Below are 23,081 nucleotides of genomic sequence, written 5' to 3'. Positions count from 1 at the left end.
ATGTATCTTTGTAAGGGTTTTTAAGAAATTTAGGAATCCATTATAGGTACGGTAACTCTTATTCATCCGACCCATTGACAGGGATATTAAATGTGTGTAAAACTGAAGCATGATTTTGAAGAATTTCACCTTGGGAAATGACACTAAATATTTGCATGTTTCAAGATTATAAAAATATGTTTAAATCGCATTTCTATCTCAAACTAGAATATAAAATTTCTGTTACATATTTAAACACGGTCCTTCGTAGTCCACATATTACGGTCCTTTTTAAAGTACAGCAATTTGTTTAATTTATTAAAGAATCCTAGTGGCACATTGTCCGAAAAACTCCATCATTTGACTGAATTTTAACTTTGTGGAAAAAAGTTTGTCACACTTGGGATTTAAACTCTTCATAAATTTTGCAAAACTTCTTTTTGAACATGAAACGTGTCTGAGATGAGAAAAAACTGTATTTCCATAGTAATTTTTAATGCTCCACATGAATAGCATTACTTTGATAATTTCATTATACTCAGTATCTGTATAGGTACAATAGGTACAGAAAACTATTAGGGATATTTTATGATTGCTTTTGTTGAGGTTTCACCTTTAATATCATACATTCTTCCATCATATGCCTTTCCACTGTCATCCAGATGGTATTTTCGTTTTCTTCATCTGTAGATTTCTGCACGTTAAGTGTACCTTTGCAATCATGAAACTCCTTTCTAGTCAAACGTGAAAGATTCTCCCCTCGCCTCTCACAATGCAACACTATATCACGGAAAACCTGGGAATGCAAAATAAGTCTACTTAAATTTAATAATTATAAATTCAAACATATTTTGGCTTGAATTCCATTAGAAAAGATGGAATTTGAGTTTTAGTAGCATATTCGCAATTTTGAAAGGCGAAGAAATCTGTGTTGTTCAACATCATGTATTGAATATTTAAAACAAACAACATGTAACCTATTCTATTTCTTTACTTCATACTCATATATGCTAATTCAATCAAATATACCTTGCATTGGAAAAAAGCTGTACATCGTCAAGGATATGGTAGGAATGTAGGATTTCCAATCTAGGTGTCTGATGGGAGGAGGATGCAACCTTTCATTTTCGTGGTCCTACATCTGACGGCCTCAACTTACAATTTAATAATATTGTCTATATGTAATCAATTTCCTCTTTCTATATATTTCATCATATATGTTTCTTATTTCCCAATAACACATTGAAAATCTTTCATCAAGCTGGGTAATCCAAGGGCGCATTTTGCAGTAACACTGAATGCCCTCATGCACCGACTTTTTTGTTAGTGTTTTCAGCATCCAAGGTTTGAAACAGATCCTTGTATTCATGTGCAATGCAATCAACCGCCATTTCCTTTAATTGTAGACAACAAAACTAACCCGGACATATTCTAAAGGCTGAACAGTGATTTGAAAATTGACAAAATCTATTTTTAGTAGGATGGGGTTTATGAATGTTCTATTGTTAATGTAGTTTTATAAGCGTTTTACAATAGAATCACGTGACAACAATCAACTTATCTCAAGCCTAAGATTATGATGTTATAATAAGAAGGGCGGATAACTAAAACCCATAATATAAAGAGTAGATAGCACTTGTCACAATGTAAAACATTATAAACGGTAGATATCTCTTATCACTACAGTAACCATTATAAAGTACAGATAAATCTTGTCACTACACAAACCATTAAAATGGGCAGAAAACTCTTGTCTTCTACGCCCCATATTGCAATCAATACAAAAAATATCAATGTTGTTGAAATACATCTACAAGCTGTGAATTATATTCATTGGACAACATCTTAACATTCAGTTATTCTCATAGAGTTTGAAAATGAACCTACAAAAAACACAATTGTAATCCATCCATGGAAATATTATGGATGACAGGGGAAATCCTCATTGGTTGTTATCATTGTTAGAACATTAATAGAAAGGATACCACAAAAATTTTCGTGGATTATCTAGCTTTAACAATTTCGTTGGGATGTAATTTCTTTGATATACTTCCTGTATATTGATACGTTCTAAAGATTGTGTGTATTTCGTTGTGGTTTGAAATGTGTAGGATAAGACTATGAAATTCACGAAAATTGAGCCCTTACGAAATCTAGTGATTCCTTCTATATCACTAAAAACAGCTCATCTTAATATAGCTAGTCCCTGTGTATATATATGCATGACTTGTGATGTCTGTATAGATGTATGCGTCCTGTTTTATTTCAAATTTCTGTTTTTATGTCTATGCATGCAATTATATATCATTAGTGCTTTGTGGGTTTTTTTAATGCTATATAGTCGGTTAAAGAGCTCTTAACTCATGTTTATTGTTTACCTGTATATAATTCCGACTTTAAATAAAAATTACTTATTTACTTTGCTACTTACAGATGAATGATTTATACGTAATTTGCAGGAATACATATCATATACCTAAGAGACAACGTAAATACCCCAAACAAATTTAGCACCAAACGTCCAATAAGCCCAACAATTGTGCCCTCATTCCTCGATGTAAATATAAACAAACAATGGTCATGTGATCAAAAACAGTAAACTGATTGGATAAAATAACGATTTATCATGTACAATGAAAATGTATCAATTTTAGACTTATTAAACATTTACATATTTTTAAGCAAGTGGATAGTTTATCATACTGATATGTAAAACTTATACGGTACCAATTTTGATGCACCAGATGCGCATTTCGACAAATAATGTCTCTTCAGTGATGCTCAACCGAAATGTTTGAAATCCGTAATAACAATGAAGTTTTAGAGCTATTATAGGGAAAAACAGTGTGCCAAAATAAAAGGTGGAGTCAAATTTGACTAAGGATAAGAGCTATGCATACACGTACGGAATTCTGTACATAAATACACTTCCGGGCAAAATATATATCGATAGCTAAAAGAGACTAGGGCCGGGATTCATAAAGATTCTAAGAAAATTCTTAGATCTCATACTTAAGTAGTAAAAAAATTCTTAGCTAAGAAAAATACTTAAGTATTAATTCATAAAAATATTAAGCATAATTCTTAACTAAGTTTCAATCTTAGAAAAATGAAACACTTAAGTAGAAATTCTATGGCAACGCGAACGATTTCCCGGAATTTTTACCGCACTCTCCAGCAAAAGAGGTAAAAAGTTGAGGATAGTGATGTCAACAACAACATCATGGAATCCAAGCAGACGAAAAGAAAGCCTAATTGGAATGCTGATGAAACGCTTGCCTTGGCTTCGTTAGTAGAAGAGAACAAGCATATCCTGAGGGGGAAATTAGGGCCCACTTTAACCTCCGAGATGAAGCACCGCACTTGGCAAAGTATTGCCGAAAGACTAGCCGCGATGGGGGTGGGTCCAGCTAGGACAGCGGTGGAAGTGGAGAAGAAGTGGCACAACGTCTTCTCCAAATCTAAATCTGAAATCTCAGATCACAGAAGAGTTGTGACTGGGACAGGTTGGTTATTATTGATAGAACTTAGATACTTAAACTGTCTATATATATAAATATGTGCGTGTGTACATGCACACTGTTGAACTTGCGTAAAGCTTTAAATCTGTCAACATTGGTATATTCTAGATTCAAAATACCAAAGAAAAGCGGTCTTCTTATGCATCGAATTTGACTATAAATATCATTATGAAGTAGGTAAAGCACTTAGCAAACTGTTGCCTTATGACTTGACTACTTCCGTGCTTGTCTGAATATTGTTTACGTTTCCAAGGTGAGAAAAGGGGGATAACTCCAATGAAAATATTTTGAGGTGCCCCACAGGATATCAACATTACTATAAATGTACTAATCTTTAACAGTTTGAAACAATATTTACTACATGTATTTTCACTCACAGTAATTTACTATGGCATCTAGGAATATTCTTTATAGTATATGAATATATTTTAGGCGGGGGGCCCACCACCAAAACCTTTCAGCGCAGTTGCCACAACAGTGTGTGGTGTGGTAGGAGAGGATAATGCTTGCCTCAGTGGGATTGATGGTGGGATTGACTCCTCTCTCTTGCAGATATTAAACATTGGAGAAGGGAGTCAACCAGTGTGAGTAAATACAAGAAAATTTGTCTACATATTCACTTATATTGTATTGTATGTAGTTATCTGTCATAATTCATCATCATCATTAATTACTAAATGTACATGAATACAGTGATTCATGCACTGCAAGGATAGATGAAATTACTTGAAATCTGTCATGATAGAATTGTTCTTTGTATCTTTGTAATTCCATTTATATGAATGGATTATTATTATTATATTTTTATTAACATCTAAATAATGATAATAAAAAACAATTATTAAAATAATCATTAAATTCATCATATAATCAACCTCAGTCATGTTGTGTATATTCAAATGTTAGAATTTGGGGTAAATTAGCTTCAATTCTTTCAATGACAGAATTGTCTTTTCTGTATTAATTCGATTTGTATAGAATATGAACATCAACATAAAAAAGAATAACATTCATTGTAATAAACATTCAATGCAATCATATATTTTAATAATTCAAAAGAGCTGCAGAAGATATAGAAAGGAGAATACTAAGTAAGCATTTAATTAATCTCTTTTCATCACAGGGGAATCAATGTCTTTGAGGGACCTCCTGGTATGGATCCCCTCATTCTCAACTCTAGCCATCTAGTCGCCGCACCTGTACAAGAGCCTTCACTACCATTAACATCCATGACTACAAGTTTGCAGGCCTCTGAAAATAGAAGCAGTCAGCCTGATTTGAAAAGGAGAATCGAGGAGCTGATTTGCAGGAAGTTGGAACTGGAAGTCCAGTATATGGAATTAAAGATAAAAAAACTAAAGCAAGAGGAATGACTTTTATTAGCTCACCTGAGCCGAAGGCTCAAGTGAGCTTTTCTGATCAAAATTTGTCCGTTGTATGTCGTCGTCGTAAACTTTTCACATTTTCATCTTCCTCTCAAGAACCACTGGGCCAATTTCAACCAAACTTGCCACAAAGCATCCTTAGGTGAAGGGCTTTCAGGTTTGTTCAAATGAAGGGCCATGTCCCTTTCAAAGGGGAGACAATCACAAAAATGCAAAAATAGAGTGGGGTCATTTAAAAATCTTCTTCTCAAGAACCATTGGGTCAGAAAAGCTGAAATTTTCATGAAAGCTTCCTGACATAGTGTAGATTTAAGTTTGTTCAAATCATGGCCCCCAGGGATTGGATGGGGCCACAATAAGGGATCAAAGTTTTACATATTAATATGTAGGATAAATCTTTAAAAATCTTCTCAAGAACCACTGAACTAGAAAAGCTGAGATTTACATGAAAGCTTCCTGACATAATGCGATGTGGCCCCTGGGCCTTTTGTTTATATTTAAAAGCATTTTAATTGATGTACTATATGTACATGTTCTTATCTCATCTGAGTGAAAGGTTCAAGTGACCTTTTAAATCTGATCAAACTCTGTCCATTGTCTGTTGGCACACAGTTGGGCCACATGAATAGATCATTTTTTTTATACATGGGAAATATTTTGTAAATCTTTTCAAGAACAACAAGGCCATGGTTAGTAATATTAACAAGCAAGCAATCTATTGTAGTGCAGAATCATATAACAGCTGTAGGACCATCAAGGAACCTGGGTTTAAGGGTGGGCTAGAATCTATGATAAAATTTTACATAGAACATGGATATATTATAAACAAAGAATATTTTTTTTAAATCCTCTCCAGCAAGATCATTAAATTCAGTTGTCACCCTCTGGGGCTATAGGTATAAACTCTAATTTACCATACCATTTGTAATACCATTGAATATTAACTACATGTTTTCTTTCTTTCACATTAAATAGACATGTAAATATGATGCCGTAACTGATAAAACATTTAGATTTCATACTATTATTGTATATGATATCTGAAAGACATAGAAATTCAGTATACTTTACCAGACATTGTTGTGTTTGTCATAATAGATATTAATAATTAATAAGTTAAGTTTTTTATGTTTCATATTTCAACATTAATAAGTAGATACTCAATAGATGAAATTAATGATATGTGTGTTAAAATTTTCACTTTCCATATAAAGTAGTTGTTGGCTTTTAACTTTTCACATTTTCATTTTCCTTACTAGAATGACTAGGCCAATTTCAACCAAACTTGGCACAATACATCCTTGGGCATTTTCCCCCTCAAGAACCCCATAGCTAAATTGCATGGTCAAAATGTAATACATTTGTAAGACAGTGTGGTGTTTTCCTAAGTAGATATATTATTTCATTACTATATGAAACATATTATTTTAAAAAGCTGTAATTTAAGTAGCTCATAAAGATTATCACATGCCTTTATTTTTAACCTGCTTTAATTTATGTATAATTTGATAATATGTACATATCTCTAAGTTATTCATAGATTATAGAATCATTATGGTCATTAATCTCATCTATGTACATGTATGTAATGTATTTGCTGAATATTCAGATGGTATGCATTTTGTATGATAGTGGATGACTAAGAGTAATGAATTGTTACATCAGTTTGAATGTACATTTAAAATATGAATTATCATGATAAATTAAAACTTAGTAGTTTAAAAATTTATGTGTGGATTTTGGAGTGTTCGATTAGTATTCAACTACAATGTATTTTTTTTTTTTTTTTTTTTTTTATAATTTCCTTGTGTGGATAAGTGGTCAATATATGGTAATATATGATTATTTGTATATAGATTAATATTTATTAAAGGTTCTGTGTCACACATAGGTACGCTTTGCATTGCATTGATTTGATATTTGTTATTATTTTATGTTTTTTGCATTCTGTGAAGTTTTTGAATATTCATATGAAGTTTATTCAGTCTATGATTTTTAAAGTAATAGTCGAGTAAGATAAATCTATTTATCAATTATATACCATATAGTAAATCAGTAGCCAAATTTGAAGTTCATTTATAATCTATCATTTCTAAGCACTGTTAAAGTAAAGGTGTTGATTGTAAATTGTGCTTGGCAAATGAGTTTTTGTTGCTGATTTTTTATCTTTTATATATATATGTATGTATGTATGTATGTATGTATGTGTGTATGTATGTGTGTGTGTATGTTTGTTTGTAAATGTTATATATATGTTCAGAGCTGGAAAAAATATAAATTAACTCATGTGTTAAACATTGATTGGTGTTGTTGTTTAATGTATACCACCACAACCCACACAAGCATCATTACATCATTATTTAGATTCAAATTGGTTAAAATGGTATACCCCAAGGTCATCATGAGGTTTAAAAATTTATAAGGAAGTACATGTATATCTAATCATTTTCATTATTTTGTACTTAAATGATCCACTCTTCAACTTCTAGTTACATGCATGCAGTCAATACATACACAACTCCCAATGCAACTCAAAAGTGAGTCTCTGCAAACTGTTGTCGGTATCTCAGACCATCATTGCCATTGTTGTTAAATATGTGTGGTACATGTACATTAACTTGTTGATCTTCACCATCATCTTCATGATCTTGTGGGCATGGAATGCATCGATCTTTGCAAATGTTATGCAAAATGGCACAGGACAAAATAACCTGACATGCCTTCTCAGGTGACAAGCGGATTTCACCATGTAGTACATGAAATCGCCTCTTCAGTTGTCCGATCCCCCTTTCCACCACAGATCTTGTTTTCTTGTGAGCTCTATAAATCAGTATGGTAAAATCTGATTGGTTTGGTTATTTAAAAAAATTGGTTGTTGTACACATAATAAATCACATGAATACAACAATCAAGTTATATATGTTAATATTGATATCATTATGTGTAGAGAGAGAAGGGGGGGGGGGGGGGGGGCATGTTTTAAGTATGACCAATTGTTATTTGAGAAGCATAATATCTTGGATGCGAATTACAAAAAAAAAATCATTCAGAAGACTTCTATAGTAAATCCCCATTGTAGGCATTAATTGTTAATATTAAATTAAACAAAAACAAAAACAAACACTGCCGGGAATGACAAAACTTTCATAAAAGCATGTTACAAAATAATTAATAATGTACCCTTTATTTACATGTCAGTGAAATATAACAATCAAAGTAGATATATATTTTATTATTTTATAGATTACATGCAAGAAAAGGAATTTAAATTCTAAGAATTGCAATAATCAAAAAGAGTCAATTAAGCTGAAATTGCACAGTCTAAAGAATTGACAGCTGTTTACATCACATTTATGTGACATTATATTCTGAATTTGACGTTACCTAACTAATATTATCCATATCCATGATGCAGTGTCTGCATTTGATTTCAATTCATGAAAGTGCCAGTATATATATTTTATAATTTATATGTTGAAACACTTTTACATTCTTATTTTGTCAATCCCACAAGTCCCCCCCCCCCCCCCATATTTTAAACAATACATGCAAGAAAGAGAAGAAAATTTACAATAAATGTAAATTGGAATAATAATACTAATACTACTAATAGTAATAAAACCAAATATTGAAGTGGTTTTTATTTAGTTTCATGTTTACACCCCTCCATTTGGAAACTGTTGGATCCACCCGATTGTTTCTCAAATAGGGGGCGCTAAGTTTCGAACTAATTTTACACCAATCAGAATTTGTTTATACCAAGAGGGAAATATGGATGTGAGAAAAGCAAAGACTCGTTTATCATGTTTATTTAGAATATTTAAAGGTGTGCATGTGTCTTGTGTATGAAAGAAGATTTTAAATCTTTACCTGTTGTAATTCAACTGCGATGGTTGGTTTGGTCTCAGAAAAGGAGTCAATAACCAACGTTTGGAGGGATATCCGCTGTCGCCAAGCAAATGTGTGTGAATGGGGATGTGATTATTTTCGAACAGGACTCTCAAACCACTTTCGTTAAGGATTCGGGAATCGTGAGTGGAGCCTGGCCATTTAGCAACAACATCAATGATTCTATATTTTGCATCAAAAACAACTTGTGTGTTAATACTGTGGTAGTTGTGTCTATTGACGTATTCATTTTCATATTCGTGTGGTGCAATTATTTGAATGTGGGTACCATCGATGGCGCCTACTATCCCTGGGAAGCCCGCGATTGCGTGAAAAGACTCTTGGTTTCTTCTAATCTCTGCTGCGCTAGATGGAAATTGTACAAACCGACCGATCATAAGAGGGGAGGTAAGGCTTGCCAGTGTTACGGTAATGGCCCGTGAGACAGTTGGCTGAGAAACACCCATGTCATCGCCATTGCACAGCTGCATTTTGCCCGTAGCTAGAAACCTCAAAGTAAGAAGAACTTTCTGAAGAGAGGATAATGCCATATTACGCCGAGAACCACTAGATATTTGATCACGAATAAGTGATTCCACAAAAAGGATTCCACCTGAATCAAGCCGAAAACGTTCGATAAGTTCACGATCACTGTACTGCTGTAAACAGTCTTTTCTCTCTCTAAAATTCCTTCTGTGAACTATGTTGGCAGCCATTTTATTTGTGAACTTAAGAAATTCTGAAAACTTAAGTCTGCTACAGACTACACTTACTTTTAAGAATTGTTTAAGAATTTTCTAAGAATTAAGTTGTTTTATGAATAAAACTTAAGATAAATACTCATTCTTAGCGTTACTTAAGTTTTATTTATTGATTTAAGAAATTTCTTATACTTAAGCATAACTTAAACATCTTTATGAATCCCGGCCTAGGTATCATTAGTTTGTTATTGAAACATGAATAATTGTTGTTGATAGCAAAACAAAATTAATGTGTACTCTTGTCAACAACACCCCCCCCCCTTCCAGAAAGATTCTGAATACAAGAGTGATGCTTTTGAAAAGCAAAGGTTCAATTTCATTTTTATACCCCCGTAATCGGATATTCGCGGCGAATTTATATAGTTTTTGGTCCATCCGTGTGTTTGTCAGTAAAAACTTGAACCTTCGGCATAACTTTTGAATGCATGTTGAATTTCATATTTCACATCTTTATATGCAATTCTTAACCTTTCAAATTTGACCTACTTTTGAAAATATTTAACCTTAGCCTTAACTTTTGAATGGTTAGTAAAATACATGAGGGTATAAAATGCTTCACGCAGGCATATTTTTCATGAAGCGCTAACAGTAGGCCTATTTGTATTTTCAAAACTGAAATTTATTTCTTAAATGAATTTACATGTATGTCTTGCATATTTATAAATGTAGATTTCATTGTATGTAAATTTGTCAGTTTATGTCAAATTTATGCACTTTGAAATATAAGATATTTTGAAAATAGGAAACAAGCAGTTTTTGCGCAGCATAATTAATATGTTTGTACATATACGTATATAACTATTCACAATAAATATAGTTACCACATAATATTACAGTAAAAACATACCATAGATTATTTGAAGATCATCTAAAGTCAGAGGGTATCTTCTGTATAAGTATACAGAATCTGACATTTTTGGTGAGCATGCCTATGTATGACACACTTTCATAGAAACTATAAATATAATTATTAGGTGGATTTTTTTTAAAGCATTGTATCTAAAAGAACCACAACTGAAAAAAAGAAAACTAAGTATCAAATAAGAATGGAAGAAATATGTTATAGTTATTATTCATTGGTTATATACAAATATATATATATATATGTAAAATATATACCCATATAAAGAGATCGGGTTCGGAATACAAAACATGAATCTTTGAAAACTGATTTTGACCGGAATAGAAGAAATAAAATAAATGAACAAGTAAACTAACTGTAAATTACAAACAAATACACCAGAATAAGTACATATATATTTCCCCTTCTATATCCTTATCTTCTTATGAAAAGGTAGTGTAACGCGATCATTTGGGAGAAAATGCCACGTACATGTAATTGAGTTCGATTCTGACATAAATATATAAAGAATATTGGAATAAAAAACCTACACACACCATAAATCAGAAATATATGTATACAAAGGAATGCCATTGAGTGTCACGTCCTTTTTTTTATGAAAAGGTAGATTAGAGCGGCTATTGAGGGAAAATGTCGAGACCGGGACCGGCTTTTAGCATTGTTTTTATTTCTCGGTCCCACCGGTCCCGGAGTTTTCACATATTATTTTACAAAAGAAGAAAATAATATGATCAAGTTTCTATCAGAATGCAGGCATGAGATGGCATACCTAAGTTATTGAGAAATGGGGCTCAAATATCTTGATATATTCTGTTTTTATAGAATAAAAGTATCTGGGACCGGGACCGAAGACCGGATTTTATTCACGGGACCGAGACCGAAGACGGGGACCGAGACCGGGTTTTAGTCAGTACCGTCCAGGGGTCCGTGTTTGACCAACTATCTATTTTGTATTGCTTGTAGGAGTTATGAGATTGATCACTGTTCGTTATCTTCACCTTTCACACACAACCAAGAGGATATTTTCAATCGTTATGACTTATCTCTTTGTTTGAAAAAAAATTAAGTTTGAGTTTTCTTCTTTTTAGCAGTCAATATTTGAGTAAAACCTCAGACTAAGCTCTTTTAGAGAACTCCAGGCCTGATCTGTATTCAACATCATATTGGCCTCATAGTGTTGTAATGATAGCTAAACAGGAGACCTGTTAATTCCATTGCTAGATCCAAAGCAAATAAAATGTCCAGGTGTAGAAGCTGTAAATTTCAGTCTCTGCTGTAGGTCAAAGTTAATGAAAGCTCATTCCCCTTTGCTATTTTATTCAATTTACAAGGTATTGAATATTTTCGTAAACATTTCTGCTTGATTTCACTAAAAATTGCATACAGTCTTGCACTTAGTAAACTAGGTGTAATGAAGATGATCACACTGGTGTTATTTTAGTATTCTAAGTTTCTTTGATAGAAATGACAGTTTAAGCCTTTTGACACCCTGTTAATGCCAATCAGCGAACAAGATATACCCTCTGGAATACATGGCTATTTTACTTCGCCTAGTTCCTTCTTTATTAAAGACTTGAATGATAATCAGAAAGGTGAAGATAACGAACAGCGATCAATCTCATAAATCCCATACGCAATACAAAACAGATAGTTCGGCAAACACGGACCCCTGGATGTACAAGATGTGGGATCAGGTGCCTAGGAGGAGTAAGCATCCTCTGTTGACCGGTCACACCCGCCGTGAGCCCTATATCCTGATCAGGTAAACGGAGTTATCGGTAGTCAAAATCAGTGTGCCAGGAACGGCCTAATAATAATAGGTATGAAACACGTCAGACAGCATTTGACCTAATGGCAAACTAGATCGTTATAATGACCATAGAATTTGCAAAATACTGACTTTAAACGAGATTGTGTTTGCCCAACTCTCTATTTTGTATTGCTCATAGGAGCTATGAGATTGATCACTGGTCGTTATCTTCACTTTTCATCATGCACAGTTGTATTAGTCTACAAGTTAAAGTGTAGAGGGCAAATAGGGTGTGAAGTACTTGGTGTAGAAGATATTCCATTTTGGTAACAAAGATCCCTCACAATATTTTCTGTCAAACTCTTACCTCCTTCACAAAGAAGTCTTTTTGTGCGAACACCAAGTGCACAAAATAACAGTTATTTATGCGGGTTACATATAGTTGATTGATTGATTGTATATTGTTTAACGTCCCGCTCGAGAATATTTCACTCATATGGAGACGTCATCACTGCCAGTGAAGGGCTGTAAAATTTAGACCTATGTTCGGCGCTCACAGCCTTTGAGCAAGGAGGGATCTTTATCTTGCCACACCTGCTGTGACACGGGACCTCGGTTTTTGCGGTCTCGTCCGAAGGACCGCCCCATTTAGTCGCCTCTTACGACAAGCAAGGGCTACTAAGGACCCATTCTAACCCGGATCCCCACGGGACTATACAGTTGATCCTGAATCTGAAAATAGTAATCGGAGTTCTGTCGCAGCACATTGTCGTCATCGTCATCAACAGTGAGAAACTGCCCCATTTCCCCCCATTTCTACCATTGTAAGGACAATTCACTTCAATTAAACTGTCATTTTCAATGACATCATGGGAAGCACCCAAATATGGTTCACTATCAGAGAGAAATAATCCACATGACGTCACTTTTAAATGCATCCCGTTTTTAGATGTTTCCACAGCTCTTCTTTTAAATGTTTCCCATAAGTTTAAGGTTTGTTATTAAATATCTGTGGTGCAACAGTATATCTACATAGCTCTACCTTGTTTCGCCTGTGTGTTGCTTTACAAATATTTATAAAACGTGAAGATGTAATTGTAATTAAAAGATTTATATAGCGCCCTATCAACATTAGTTCTCTATAGCGCTTTACAAATGCGAAAGAAAAGATAATATAAAATCGATGTGCACACACATGTGAATAAAATATTCATAGTGTCAGAATTAAAATGCATAAATATTATTATTAATATATAGCGATATGATATGATTACCCTAATAACATATGAAACAATTTAAAACAACCCTTAGGAATAATTAAATACATAAAAAGGACATAGGCATAATAAACAGTAGGTTTTTTTTTGGTTTTTTTTTTGTTAACAGCACTGTAAGAGCTGTATGTAAGAGCACTAAGTCATTGCTTTTCTGCAACGGAAGATGCCTCACTTCTCGTTTTTTCCTCAAGAACAGCAATATCTCTCTCTGATACCTATTATGGGTTTTTTAAATGTTAGATATATAGGAGCAAATTAAAGTAGACTAAATTAATGTAATATAATTTAATTTCATTAGTAATAGTATGGCAACTTTTTCATACACAGAGAAGGTCAAAATAAAGTATATGTGTCTTTCCTATTTCACTCCCAAAAAATTATATAGGGTAGGTAGGTAAAACATTTTATTTTATTACAACATTTTATTTGAAATCTTAAGTTTTTGATACGCTTTCAATACAGGTCTATAGTATACACAGTACAAATACTTTTCATATATTTTGAAGATTAATTGCATTAAAATCGAAAATAGAAAAACTCCTAATGCGAAAAGGGGAAAAAAAAATCCAAATTCAGGATTTTCATTTTATTTTATATACATGTACATCATCAATAAAGTAATTAAGGTCGGCAACAAAAAGGTAGGTAGGGTCGGGAAACCGAAACACACATATATTTTGGCCTAATTTACAAAACAAAAACAAAAAAATTCTAATCTGTGTGTAATGTTAAAATTGCACATCATCAAATAACTAACCTGCAAAGCCGAGTCTATAAAGTACTCTGTAAATGGTTAAGCCAGGTAGTCGTGATCCTTCGTGTCCAGCATTTGAAAAGTAAAATTACATGCGATAATGTGGCTAAAATATTTCAATTTTCGTCTAGATTTGCCCTGATGCACTACACGTCGGAGATAATGTTAGCGCGACATTATTACATGTAAATAAAAATACGTTATATTAACGTTATTTATTTCTGTTGTTGATACTTTTCTTAAAATACAACTTAATACTTTTTCAATCTTAAAAATTATCTTTTCTGTTTACAAATTTGAGAAACAGGGACAACAAAATGTTGCCATGCTGTAAAGGGTCCTCCTGGTGACGGAGTTGGGTTAGTTGAACGTAATACACACCAATATGATACACATTCTATTAAGTGGTGTTATATAAGCCCAATAAGTGAATTATTTGTTAATAGTACAGTACTTATAACAATGTATACAAGTTCATTACTAAATGTAGCAAACAAGAAACAATATTCAATCAAGTTCACTTCTAGGTGTAGCAAACAAGAAACAAATCAAAAAATTAATTCAGAGAGTATTGTTGGGTGTTTTCCGCTTACTGATATTGTGTGACGGAGTTTGGGTACTCGGGGGTATACATGTATGTATAAATAAGCATTATATATCTTGTTCTAATATTGTACACACTTAAAGGAGTAACTGTATAGAGATTCCGAGATGATTTTTTTCCTCAAAATAAATACTAGTATGCGTTTTTTGAGAATTGTTTATATATTCCTTGGTTGATTTTTTTTACAGCCCCTCCCTCCCCAAAATCATGCATTAATTTTTTTATTGGCTGTCATAATCTAAAAAAAAAAATCTACTTCTTACTTAACCCCCCCCCCCCCCCCCCCCCCCCCCCCCCCCCCCGAGAAACATCTGTTGAGGCAAGAGGTGTAACATGTGATGAAAAACGGTGTGTGTGGGGGGATTGAAATCCAAATAATACAAATAGATGGACTCAAATCACATCTCAATGACTAGAAAGAAATTTAATGATGATAATATTGCCTCATTTGTCAGTAGTGTTGATAAAGGTGTATTTATGTTTGTAAGAGGGGATGTAACTTCACCTATGAAGGCTAATTATATGGTTAAATTTTACTCTTAAAATCACTAAAATTCAGAAGCTTCCGGGGACTTCGTCCCCTTGGCCCCCACCAGGAATTTGCCCTAGACCCAATGGGGGCCTTATGACGGCCCCCAACCCCCTGCCTCTGGGAAAAATTCCACCACCACCCCCCCTAACCAGAATTCCTGGATCCGCCCATTTACTCACACACAAAAATAGGTTAAATATTGGAAACTACAAAGGGCTTTACATATTCATTCACGGCCGATTGATAAACAAGTCTGATAACGAAACATGTACAAGTATATCTCTTGACCTGAATGAAATACACGTTATTCTATACCCATGGTAATCACATGGGTATCTGACTTTTATAGTACATGTAGTATTGTCTTTCTGTACAATCCCGTGGGGATCCAGGTAAAAATATATCCTCATTACCCCTTGCTTGTCGTAAGAGGCGACTAAATGGGGCGGTCCTTGGGATGAGACCGCAAAAACCGGGGGTCCCGTTTCACAGCAGGTGTGGCACGATAAAGATCCCTCCCTGCTCAAAGGCCGTAGCGCCGACCATAGGCCTACATTTTGCAGCCCTTCACCGGCAATGGTGTCGTCTCCATATGAGTGAAATATTCTCGAGAGGGACGTTAAACAATATACAGTATTTCTGTACTTAAGAGGAAATATCATGTAACACTGGACAGGTATGTCTGTGGTAGGGAAGTGGGATATTTTTGGACTCCCTTTTAGTTTTGTGATTTTGGTTTCTCTGCTTGTTGCATTACAGCACACACACATATATTTGTTTCACTGATATATATAAATCCTTGATATAAAAACAGATTAAACTCTTTCAGACTACACTGAAACAACACATACGCCTATCTGTTTGCATGTAAATGTTTCGCTGATAAATCCCAGATAAAGCCGTGGGGTCCTATAACAAGTCATGCTGAACTGGTTCTGGTATTTAATCTTTAACGAATGGATGGTGTACTCGTACTCCAAGAAATAAATTTCATATTTGGAAATACATGAAGGTATGATCTTCAATGCTTCACACCGGTATACTTTTTATGAAGCGCTAATGTTTTTCAAAACTGAAATACTTGGAAACTTTTTTAAGGGTTGGATACTTTTCTCGGACTGGTCGTAAGGGGGAAAAATGTAATTGTATACCCCCACCCCCCGCTCGTTGTAGAGCAAATATTAGGATCCAATCACAAGCACCTGGAACAGATATGAAATTTAATTCAATTTATCATCATACAATAACAAATAAATTCTTGGCCGATTGATAAAATCGTCCGATAACAATTCTTATATACTGACGTGAATATTTCTTTACCTGAGTGAGATACGCGTGATGCTGTACACATGATTGTCACATTATGGATGCCTGACTTTTAATTATCGTAATCTCATGAAAAAAAATCCCTCGGGAAGTTGGATATGTAACGAAGGAGTAAAATCTGTGGTAGATACATTGTAAGAACTAGGCATGGATTTTTTCAAACAGTTGATTAATTTTGTGATTTTGGCCTCTTCACTTGTTGCACTAGTTTCTGGACAATGTACTTTTCGTGACCAGTGCTCGTGTACAATGGCGGATGGAGGCCTTATAGACTTGACCTCACTAGGCAACCAGAACCAGCTCCCGGCGTAAGTAGTTCGTCCACGGCAGACCTAATGCGCAAACAGCGCACCATATTTGTATTTATAGGAGGGATAAACGCCAAGCACCAACAATCTGGGCTGTGTTCAATATTTGTGCCATTTTACAATTTGTCGTATAATTGTTATTTTGAGGCGAAAAGTAGGTAAATATTATCATTTTGTCGCGTTTTCGTTATTTCGGGTCGAAAAGTCGCTAAATATTGTCTGTTTGTCTTTTCGCCTCAAAATAACAAAAGGATGATTAAATTTGAATTTGTAAACTGGCATAAATCAGCCACCATACCTAGCCCCTAGACTAGCCGCTACGATCATGAACGCAGTCCAACTAGTGCTAGTTGGAACGGGGACCGTTAGGAGTACCCCCCCCCCCATTTCTTTTTAAAAAGTGGTGCCATTTGTTTTAGAAAGTTTCATTATATCATTCAACACACATTATACAATGTATATAGCAATCATTTCATTACCTTGTTTCGTTAATTCATTGGAGAGGTAGTACAAGTTAAAGCAATATGTAATCAAAAATCATTCCAGCGTGCATCAAGTACATCTTTAAACATATGTAGTATAATTTTCAAAGGAATTGATTGGGGAAAAAAAGAAATTTATAAAAGTTTTAACTACATGTATCAAATTAATATTAAGCGCACGTACATGCGCGACAGAAGTGGTTTTAATTAAGGGAACATGGACAAGATTTTGGATCAAAAAATTATGTAGATGTTTAGTTATTATGATTAACATTTGATTCGTGTGAAACATAGCAACTAACTTAAACAAGAACTGACGCAAAAATGTATTTGAGACATTTACACTTTTCATTTTCAAAACAAGACACGAGCCCTGTTAATGTTTCTGTCAATATGACCCAAACTTCACGGCCTCGGTGAATTAAGCTTTTGCAACAAGAATTTTCGACTAGTTTGTGCTTGCTTCCAAAATTGATTGATCATTAGGCCTAACGTATGACGAAATGTTGAGTACTTTTGACATACTTTTGAAGCGCTAAGCATAAGTCTAAATTTGTGGTACTTCACCTACAACTGGTGACGTCTCAATATATATTCTTGACGGGACGTGAAACAAACAACCGAATCAATAGTTTCAGAGCGACATTATCTGAAATGAGACTACCACAGTGTAGTGATCCGAAAAGTCGAGTGGCACTGCGGATTTAACATTATCAAAACGTGGAGTATTGAAGGGTACATGATACGATAACACGAAGCATGACATCTCTCTCTCTCTCTCTCTCTCTCTCTCTCTCTCTCTCTCTCTCTCTCTCTCTCTCTCTCTCTCCTAATTGATTGTTTATTTTATCCTCCAGGTTCCCAGACACCTACGCAATGGATGGCTACTTTTACTCCTACAATCCATGTTACTCATTTATAGAAGGTGCTTGCACGAACGCCGCAGTAGGTCCAACTTTGAATATTCACTAAATAGAAAAAAATCCTAACCATATATTTTTAACGGATTTGGTTTATTTAAGACTTGCATTTACTTCTTGAAGGCTTGTCAGATAATTGGTGACCAATCGGCTCAATATCAGATAGGTGATGCAAACTCCGCCATGTTTGATTTCGATGGCATCAATGTCCACGTTAAGTATTCCTCAACGGACTCAACTGGTCTGACCAGGTGCGGTATGCCACAAACAAATGGAAGTTATGACATTTTTATTTCCAAAATTATTTATAAACTTGCTTCTTATTTGTATTATCTCGGGAACAGAGAATCAGAGTCCCTCATCCACATCTTTCTATCACGAGTCCCCTTTTCAAATGACGTTCTCTTTCATTTCTGTCTTCATTCCACATTTTAATTGCATACAGTTTTTGTATTCCTTATCACAGACGAAGAAATATTAACGTTCATATTATGATTGAACCTTCAAAAGAAAGATATATTTGGTTATTATAGTCGTAGAATATTTAGGCAATCATTTCAATAGAAGCTTGCATAAAGGAACGTGATATGTTTTGTGTCTACAATGTTGAACAGAAATCTGGACGTGACCTTGGTGTGTGACATGTCGGGACAGCCCGCGAGTTTTCAGCCACAGGGTGAAACTGGAGGTTTGGACTATGTAGGTATAACCATGAATATTTACCACACCCTTTCAAACTTACACATGCGTTTAAAAGCTAGATTATATTGTGACAGATTAGATGGTAATATTGATCGGTCATATTAGAGATATGACAGAATATTTGAGAGATGAAGTGGTGGTACGTTATATAAGAGAAGTGGTAGTTTTACATGGAAAAGTGGTAGATTATATGGTAGAAGTGGTAGATTATATGGTAGAAGTGGTAAATTATATGGAATAAGTGGCATAATATATGAAAAAAATGGTACTAGATTATATTGGCAAAGTGGTAGTTTTTGGTGGAAAAAGTAATAGATTGTATGCGGGAAGTGGTAGTTTATAAGGGAGAAGTGTTAGATTAAATGGGAGAAGTGGTAGTTTATATGGGAGAAGTGGCAGATTATATATAAGTATTTTAATCGATATTTTGCATGATAATCTAGCAAACATTGGGGGGGGGGGGGGGGGCTGGCATGTCTCATGTCAAACTTTTTGAGATTGGCTTTGGTACTAAAATTGTTTTGAATGCTTGCAAAGAAAGATTCTATGTATTAAAACAGGCATTTACACTTACGACAATATGCGCATGTCCGAACGGATGTGGAGCCCCTCCTCCAACGGACCCTTTTACAACTACGGCAGGTCCAGGACCAAGACCCGATAATTCTGGATCAAATGATGATGGGGGAATCAGTACAGGAAGTATATTATGTATAGTGTAAGTATATATATATACTGTGTCCTTTATAGTGACCCACAGTGTTTCTGTTTACCTTCCTGCAGAACTGTAGCTCTCTAAAATATTTGATACGCCAAGTGTCCCCAGAGAGCTACAATTCCGTAGCGATTTATGAATTTACAGCAGAGGTGTCTCTGAAACGGTCTTCTTTTTGTTGTTGTTAACCCATAGTAAAGACAACATGGATTGATTATTTACCGCGTCCCCGCAACTACTTGTACACTGTCTCGGGCGGAGATTTACGCCTTAGGGTGGGGCCAATATGGTCATATAATGAATTGTCTTTAAAAAAAAATTAAAAGTCTTCTTTCCTCCCACCTATGCATGAGAAAAACTTAATGCATAGTTATGATGTCCATGAGACCCTCTACGTAAATTGTGAAAATCATGTCACCTGGGTTAAAGGGTGGTGTCAATATGATCACATACAGTTCAATGCATCAAATCTTAGATAAAAACCCTTTTCTTTACTGCCACAGTAGTGGAAGATAATCTGAATGCATGGTTATGATGTCTGTGAAGCCTTGATCTACATATACTAATACTTACATTGTGAAATACATTGACCCTGATTCATTTTAAACTATCAATACGTAGACAATAGTGCTTCGATGTTTGAGCAGAAAATCAACCAAATGGACGTAGATCAATGTGACCTGTGTTATTTTGCTTCTATTACTGCTACATGACATGGAATATAGATTAAACTTTGTTTATTTCATGTGTCATCAAATCAATAGCAAACAGGAATAAATTGATATTGTCAGCATTTCGCAAATTCTATGTTCGTTATATTGATCTAGTTCGTCACTACAACCTATCATTGGGTCAATGCTGTCTGACGTGTTTCACACCGATTGTTAGGCCGTTCTTGGCACATTGATTTTGACAACGGATAACTCCGTTTACCTGATCAGGATATAGGGCTCACGGCGAATGTGACCGGTTGACAGGGGATGCTTACTCCTCCTAAGCACCTGATCCCACCTCTGGTATGTCAAGGGGTCCGTGTTTGCCCACCTCTCTATTTTGTATTCCTTATAGGAGTTATGAGATTGATCACTGTTCGTTATCTTCACCTTTCAATATAAAGATGCTGGTGGAAATCTAAATAGACTCGACCCCACACCGTCATTCCGATCATACGTAATGTTAAATATCCCTTTGAAACCCCAGAACACGAACCTCAAAATACTGGAAATCGTATATTTCAATGCTCTACAGAGGACACATTTTAAAAGAGGGCATGATCTGTAATTTTGTCACGGAAAATTGAATTCACTTAAAATTGCTCTATATTATATATTTCAGTAATAACACCAGTATTTAATTATTTCAAACCCTTCTTAACCTCTAAACAGGCACATGAACATGTGATTTTGGTGATTAAATAATTATTGTCTTGCAAGACAATAATTCTTCCTTACATATTTCTTTATACTAAAAATGGTTATGTAACGTAGTTAATCTAACGTGGTTTTCTTGATTTTGTACAAAATAAATGTTTTTTTTTATTTATTAGTCATATATATATATTTATATTCCTATGTCATTGAGAGATTTTGAGAAAAAAAAGGTTGCCATCACTTTCACAACTAATATCCATTTAAATGAATGCAACACTTCATCTCGTGACCAATCTTGCTACAGAGTTCTTGCCATAGCGGTGACGTACCTTGTAGCGGGCACGGTATTTACTATGGGCGTGCGCAAAAGCCGCGGAAAAGAGGCTATTCCGAATGTCACTTTCTGGACAGCACTTCCGGGACTCATCAAGGTCTCTCTCTCTCTCTCTCTCTCTCTCTCTCTCTCTCTCTCTCTCTTAATACAATTATGAAGACTTTAATTTAGTGACCTTCATACAGTAACCAACTATATTTACTGCTAAGGCAATTTTCATTTTAGAATAATTTTCAAACACCCAATATGAATCTTGATATTGATATTTGATTTTTCTCAATGCTGAAAAGTTAAAATAGTTTTATCTTGTGATGATAATAAACCTGAAAAATGTAGATCTTTAGTCTGAAACATTTAAAAGGTCCGTCTGAAGTCAATAAAGGGATCATACTTCAGACTAGGGCGCTCTCCTTTAGAATAGATGTCTACAGTTCCGCATAACTTCAGGCAAGAGGTTATATTACTAACAAGGGTATAGACTAGATGTTACGCTTTAGATTAGGGGTTACAGTGTAAATACAGATATTGTTTGACTTTTTCAGGATGGCTTCAAATTCACGTACCAGAAAATCCGCCCGGGACATTAAATGCGAATTTGTAAATCTCAAAATGTTCCATCGAACCCTGGATGCATAGTGACAATTGGAAGTGATTGAAATCAATCAACATTTCCCCAAATATCTTCAGCTAACACCTGTCTAACTTGGTAGACGATGTCCAAAATGAACAATATCTGGAGAACCCATTCGAGACTTTTATCGTAAGAAAAGTCGAGATGGTATTTTGTTGCTTATATTGGAAAGCTCTTGCATCTAGTGTCATTTTAATAAAATATCAACAGGTTAAATGATTAATATTTGCGAAATGTACCGGTATGCACTAGACAAAATTGCTAATCCACCTTTAGAGAAAAACGTTTACCTTAATAAAAATATATGCATAGTTGATTTATAGATCGGTTACCATATTTGGATGTAGGGCATTTATTACCCAAACTGATAAATGAATCGCGCTCATTCTTCCTGAATATATTTTTGTGTATATGTTCTTCATGTCTGTGTTGATGAAAATAAACTCGATAAAAAGCTTAATGGATATGCGGTTTTTGACCATAGACTAGCGTGGTAGGGCAGTTGCTATGGTGTCTGCATGGTGTTCCTCTAGAGAGTTAAAACACAGCGAGGGTATCTAGTTTAAATGTTAGTAGACCCACGAGCATAAAATAAGTTTTTAGGTGGTCACAACATTTGTTACACATCATACGACTATTGCGAGACTTTACAACAAATCCATAGCAACCGGAAGTGAAGTGAACAGGATACAGTTGGAGAAGCACAATGTGATAATAAGGCGAAAAGATATACAAAATGCTCTATCCCATTTAAGAGAAAGAAATGCCGCCGCAGTTGGCATCTCTATGAAATTCAACGCAGGGATGAAAATCTTCAGTAGAATGTTAGCAATTTTGTCCAGTGTACAATTCTTTACAGATGATTATTCACATGTTCATACATTTTGAGGACTGAAAATTCATACGGATCTCAAAATATATATTTGGCGGGGAAAAACTGAATTCCTTAAGAGTAAGCAAACAGAAAATGATTTTTAAAT

General features: G+C 34.6%; 3 protein-coding genes across 4 annotated transcripts; 2 read left to right on the top strand and 1 right to left on the bottom strand.

The window, feature by feature from the left end:
• The first annotated feature begins 3,062 nt into the window (after positions 1-3,062).
• LOC125666383 (uncharacterized) lies at positions 3,063-7,184 on the top strand. The gene is made up of 3 exons (XM_056152061.1): positions 3,063-3,483; positions 3,932-4,084; positions 4,624-7,184. The coding sequence occupies exons 1-3, from the start codon at positions 3,203-3,205 to the stop codon at positions 4,871-4,873; spliced, it is 684 nt and encodes a 227-aa protein (XP_056008036.1). The 5' UTR covers positions 3,063-3,202; the 3' UTR covers positions 4,874-7,184.
• Positions 4,522-9,489, bottom strand: LOC125666853 (putative nuclease HARBI1). The gene is made up of 3 exons (XM_048900179.2): positions 8,756-9,489; positions 7,400-7,705; positions 4,522-4,751 (listed from the first exon to the last, which is right to left on the bottom strand). Exons 1-2 carry the CDS (start codon positions 9,487-9,489, stop codon positions 7,417-7,419), a joined length of 1,023 nt encoding a protein of 340 aa, XP_048756136.1. The 3' UTR covers positions 4,522-4,751; positions 7,400-7,416.
• Positions 9,490-16,629: 7,140 nt separating this feature from the next.
• On the top strand, positions 16,630-22,558 carry LOC125666854 (uncharacterized). Of its 2 annotated transcripts, XM_048900180.2 has the most exons (7): positions 16,630-16,947; positions 18,287-18,374; positions 18,473-18,600; positions 18,964-19,048; positions 19,612-19,769; positions 21,441-21,567; positions 22,013-22,558. In XM_048900180.2, the coding sequence occupies exons 1-7, from the start codon at positions 16,787-16,789 to the stop codon at positions 22,055-22,057; spliced, it is 792 nt and encodes a 263-aa protein (XP_048756137.2). In that variant the 5' UTR covers positions 16,630-16,786; the 3' UTR covers positions 22,058-22,558. The 2 variants fall into 2 exon arrangements, with proteins under 2 accessions (XP_048756137.2, XP_048756139.2); XM_048900182.2 differs by lacking the exon at positions 21,441-21,567.
• The last annotated feature ends 523 nt before the right edge of the window (positions 22,559-23,081 follow it).

Source organism: Ostrea edulis, chromosome 10 (assembly GCF_947568905.1).
Source record: "Ostrea edulis chromosome 10, xbOstEdul1.1, whole genome shotgun sequence".
Classification (NCBI taxonomy): Eukaryota; Metazoa; Mollusca; class Bivalvia; order Ostreida; family Ostreidae; genus Ostrea; species Ostrea edulis.
The sequence above is the reverse complement of the archived record's forward strand: the minus strand, read 5'-3'. Positions and strand labels throughout refer to the sequence as shown.

What these genes read in the sequence shown, in the direction of transcription:
- LOC125666383 (XM_056152061.1), top strand. Translation starts at nt 3,203, where the DNA reads ATGGAATCCAAGCAGACGAAAAGAAAGCCTAATTGGAATGCTGATGAA. An exon ending in AGAAGAGTTGTGACTGGGAC is followed by an intron (nt 3,484 to 3,931) that starts AGGTTGGTTATT and finishes GAATATATTTTA; the next exon opens with GGCGGGGGGCCCACCACCAA. An exon ending in GGAGAAGGGAGTCAACCAGT is followed by an intron (nt 4,085 to 4,623) that starts GTGAGTAAATAC and finishes TTTTCATCACAG; the next exon opens with GGGAATCAATGTCTTTGAGG.
- LOC125666853 (XM_048900179.2), bottom strand. Translation starts at nt 9,489, where the DNA reads ATGGCTGCCAACATAGTTCACAGAAGGAATTTTAGAGAGAGAAAAGAC. An exon ending in TCGCAGTTGAATTACAACAG is followed by an intron (nt 7,706 to 8,755) that starts GTAAAGATTTAA and finishes ACTGATTTATAG; the next exon opens with AGCTCACAAGAAAACAAGAT.
- LOC125666854 (XM_048900180.2), top strand. Translation starts at nt 16,787, where the DNA reads ATGGATTTTTTCAAACAGTTGATTAATTTTGTGATTTTGGCCTCTTCA. An exon ending in GTGCTTGCACGAACGCCGCA is followed by an intron (nt 18,375 to 18,472) that starts GTAGGTCCAACT and finishes TACTTCTTGAAG; the next exon opens with GCTTGTCAGATAATTGGTGA. An exon ending in CACTTCCGGGACTCATCAAG is followed by an intron (nt 21,568 to 22,012) that starts GTCTCTCTCTCT and finishes TGACTTTTTCAG; the next exon opens with GATGGCTTCAAATTCACGTA.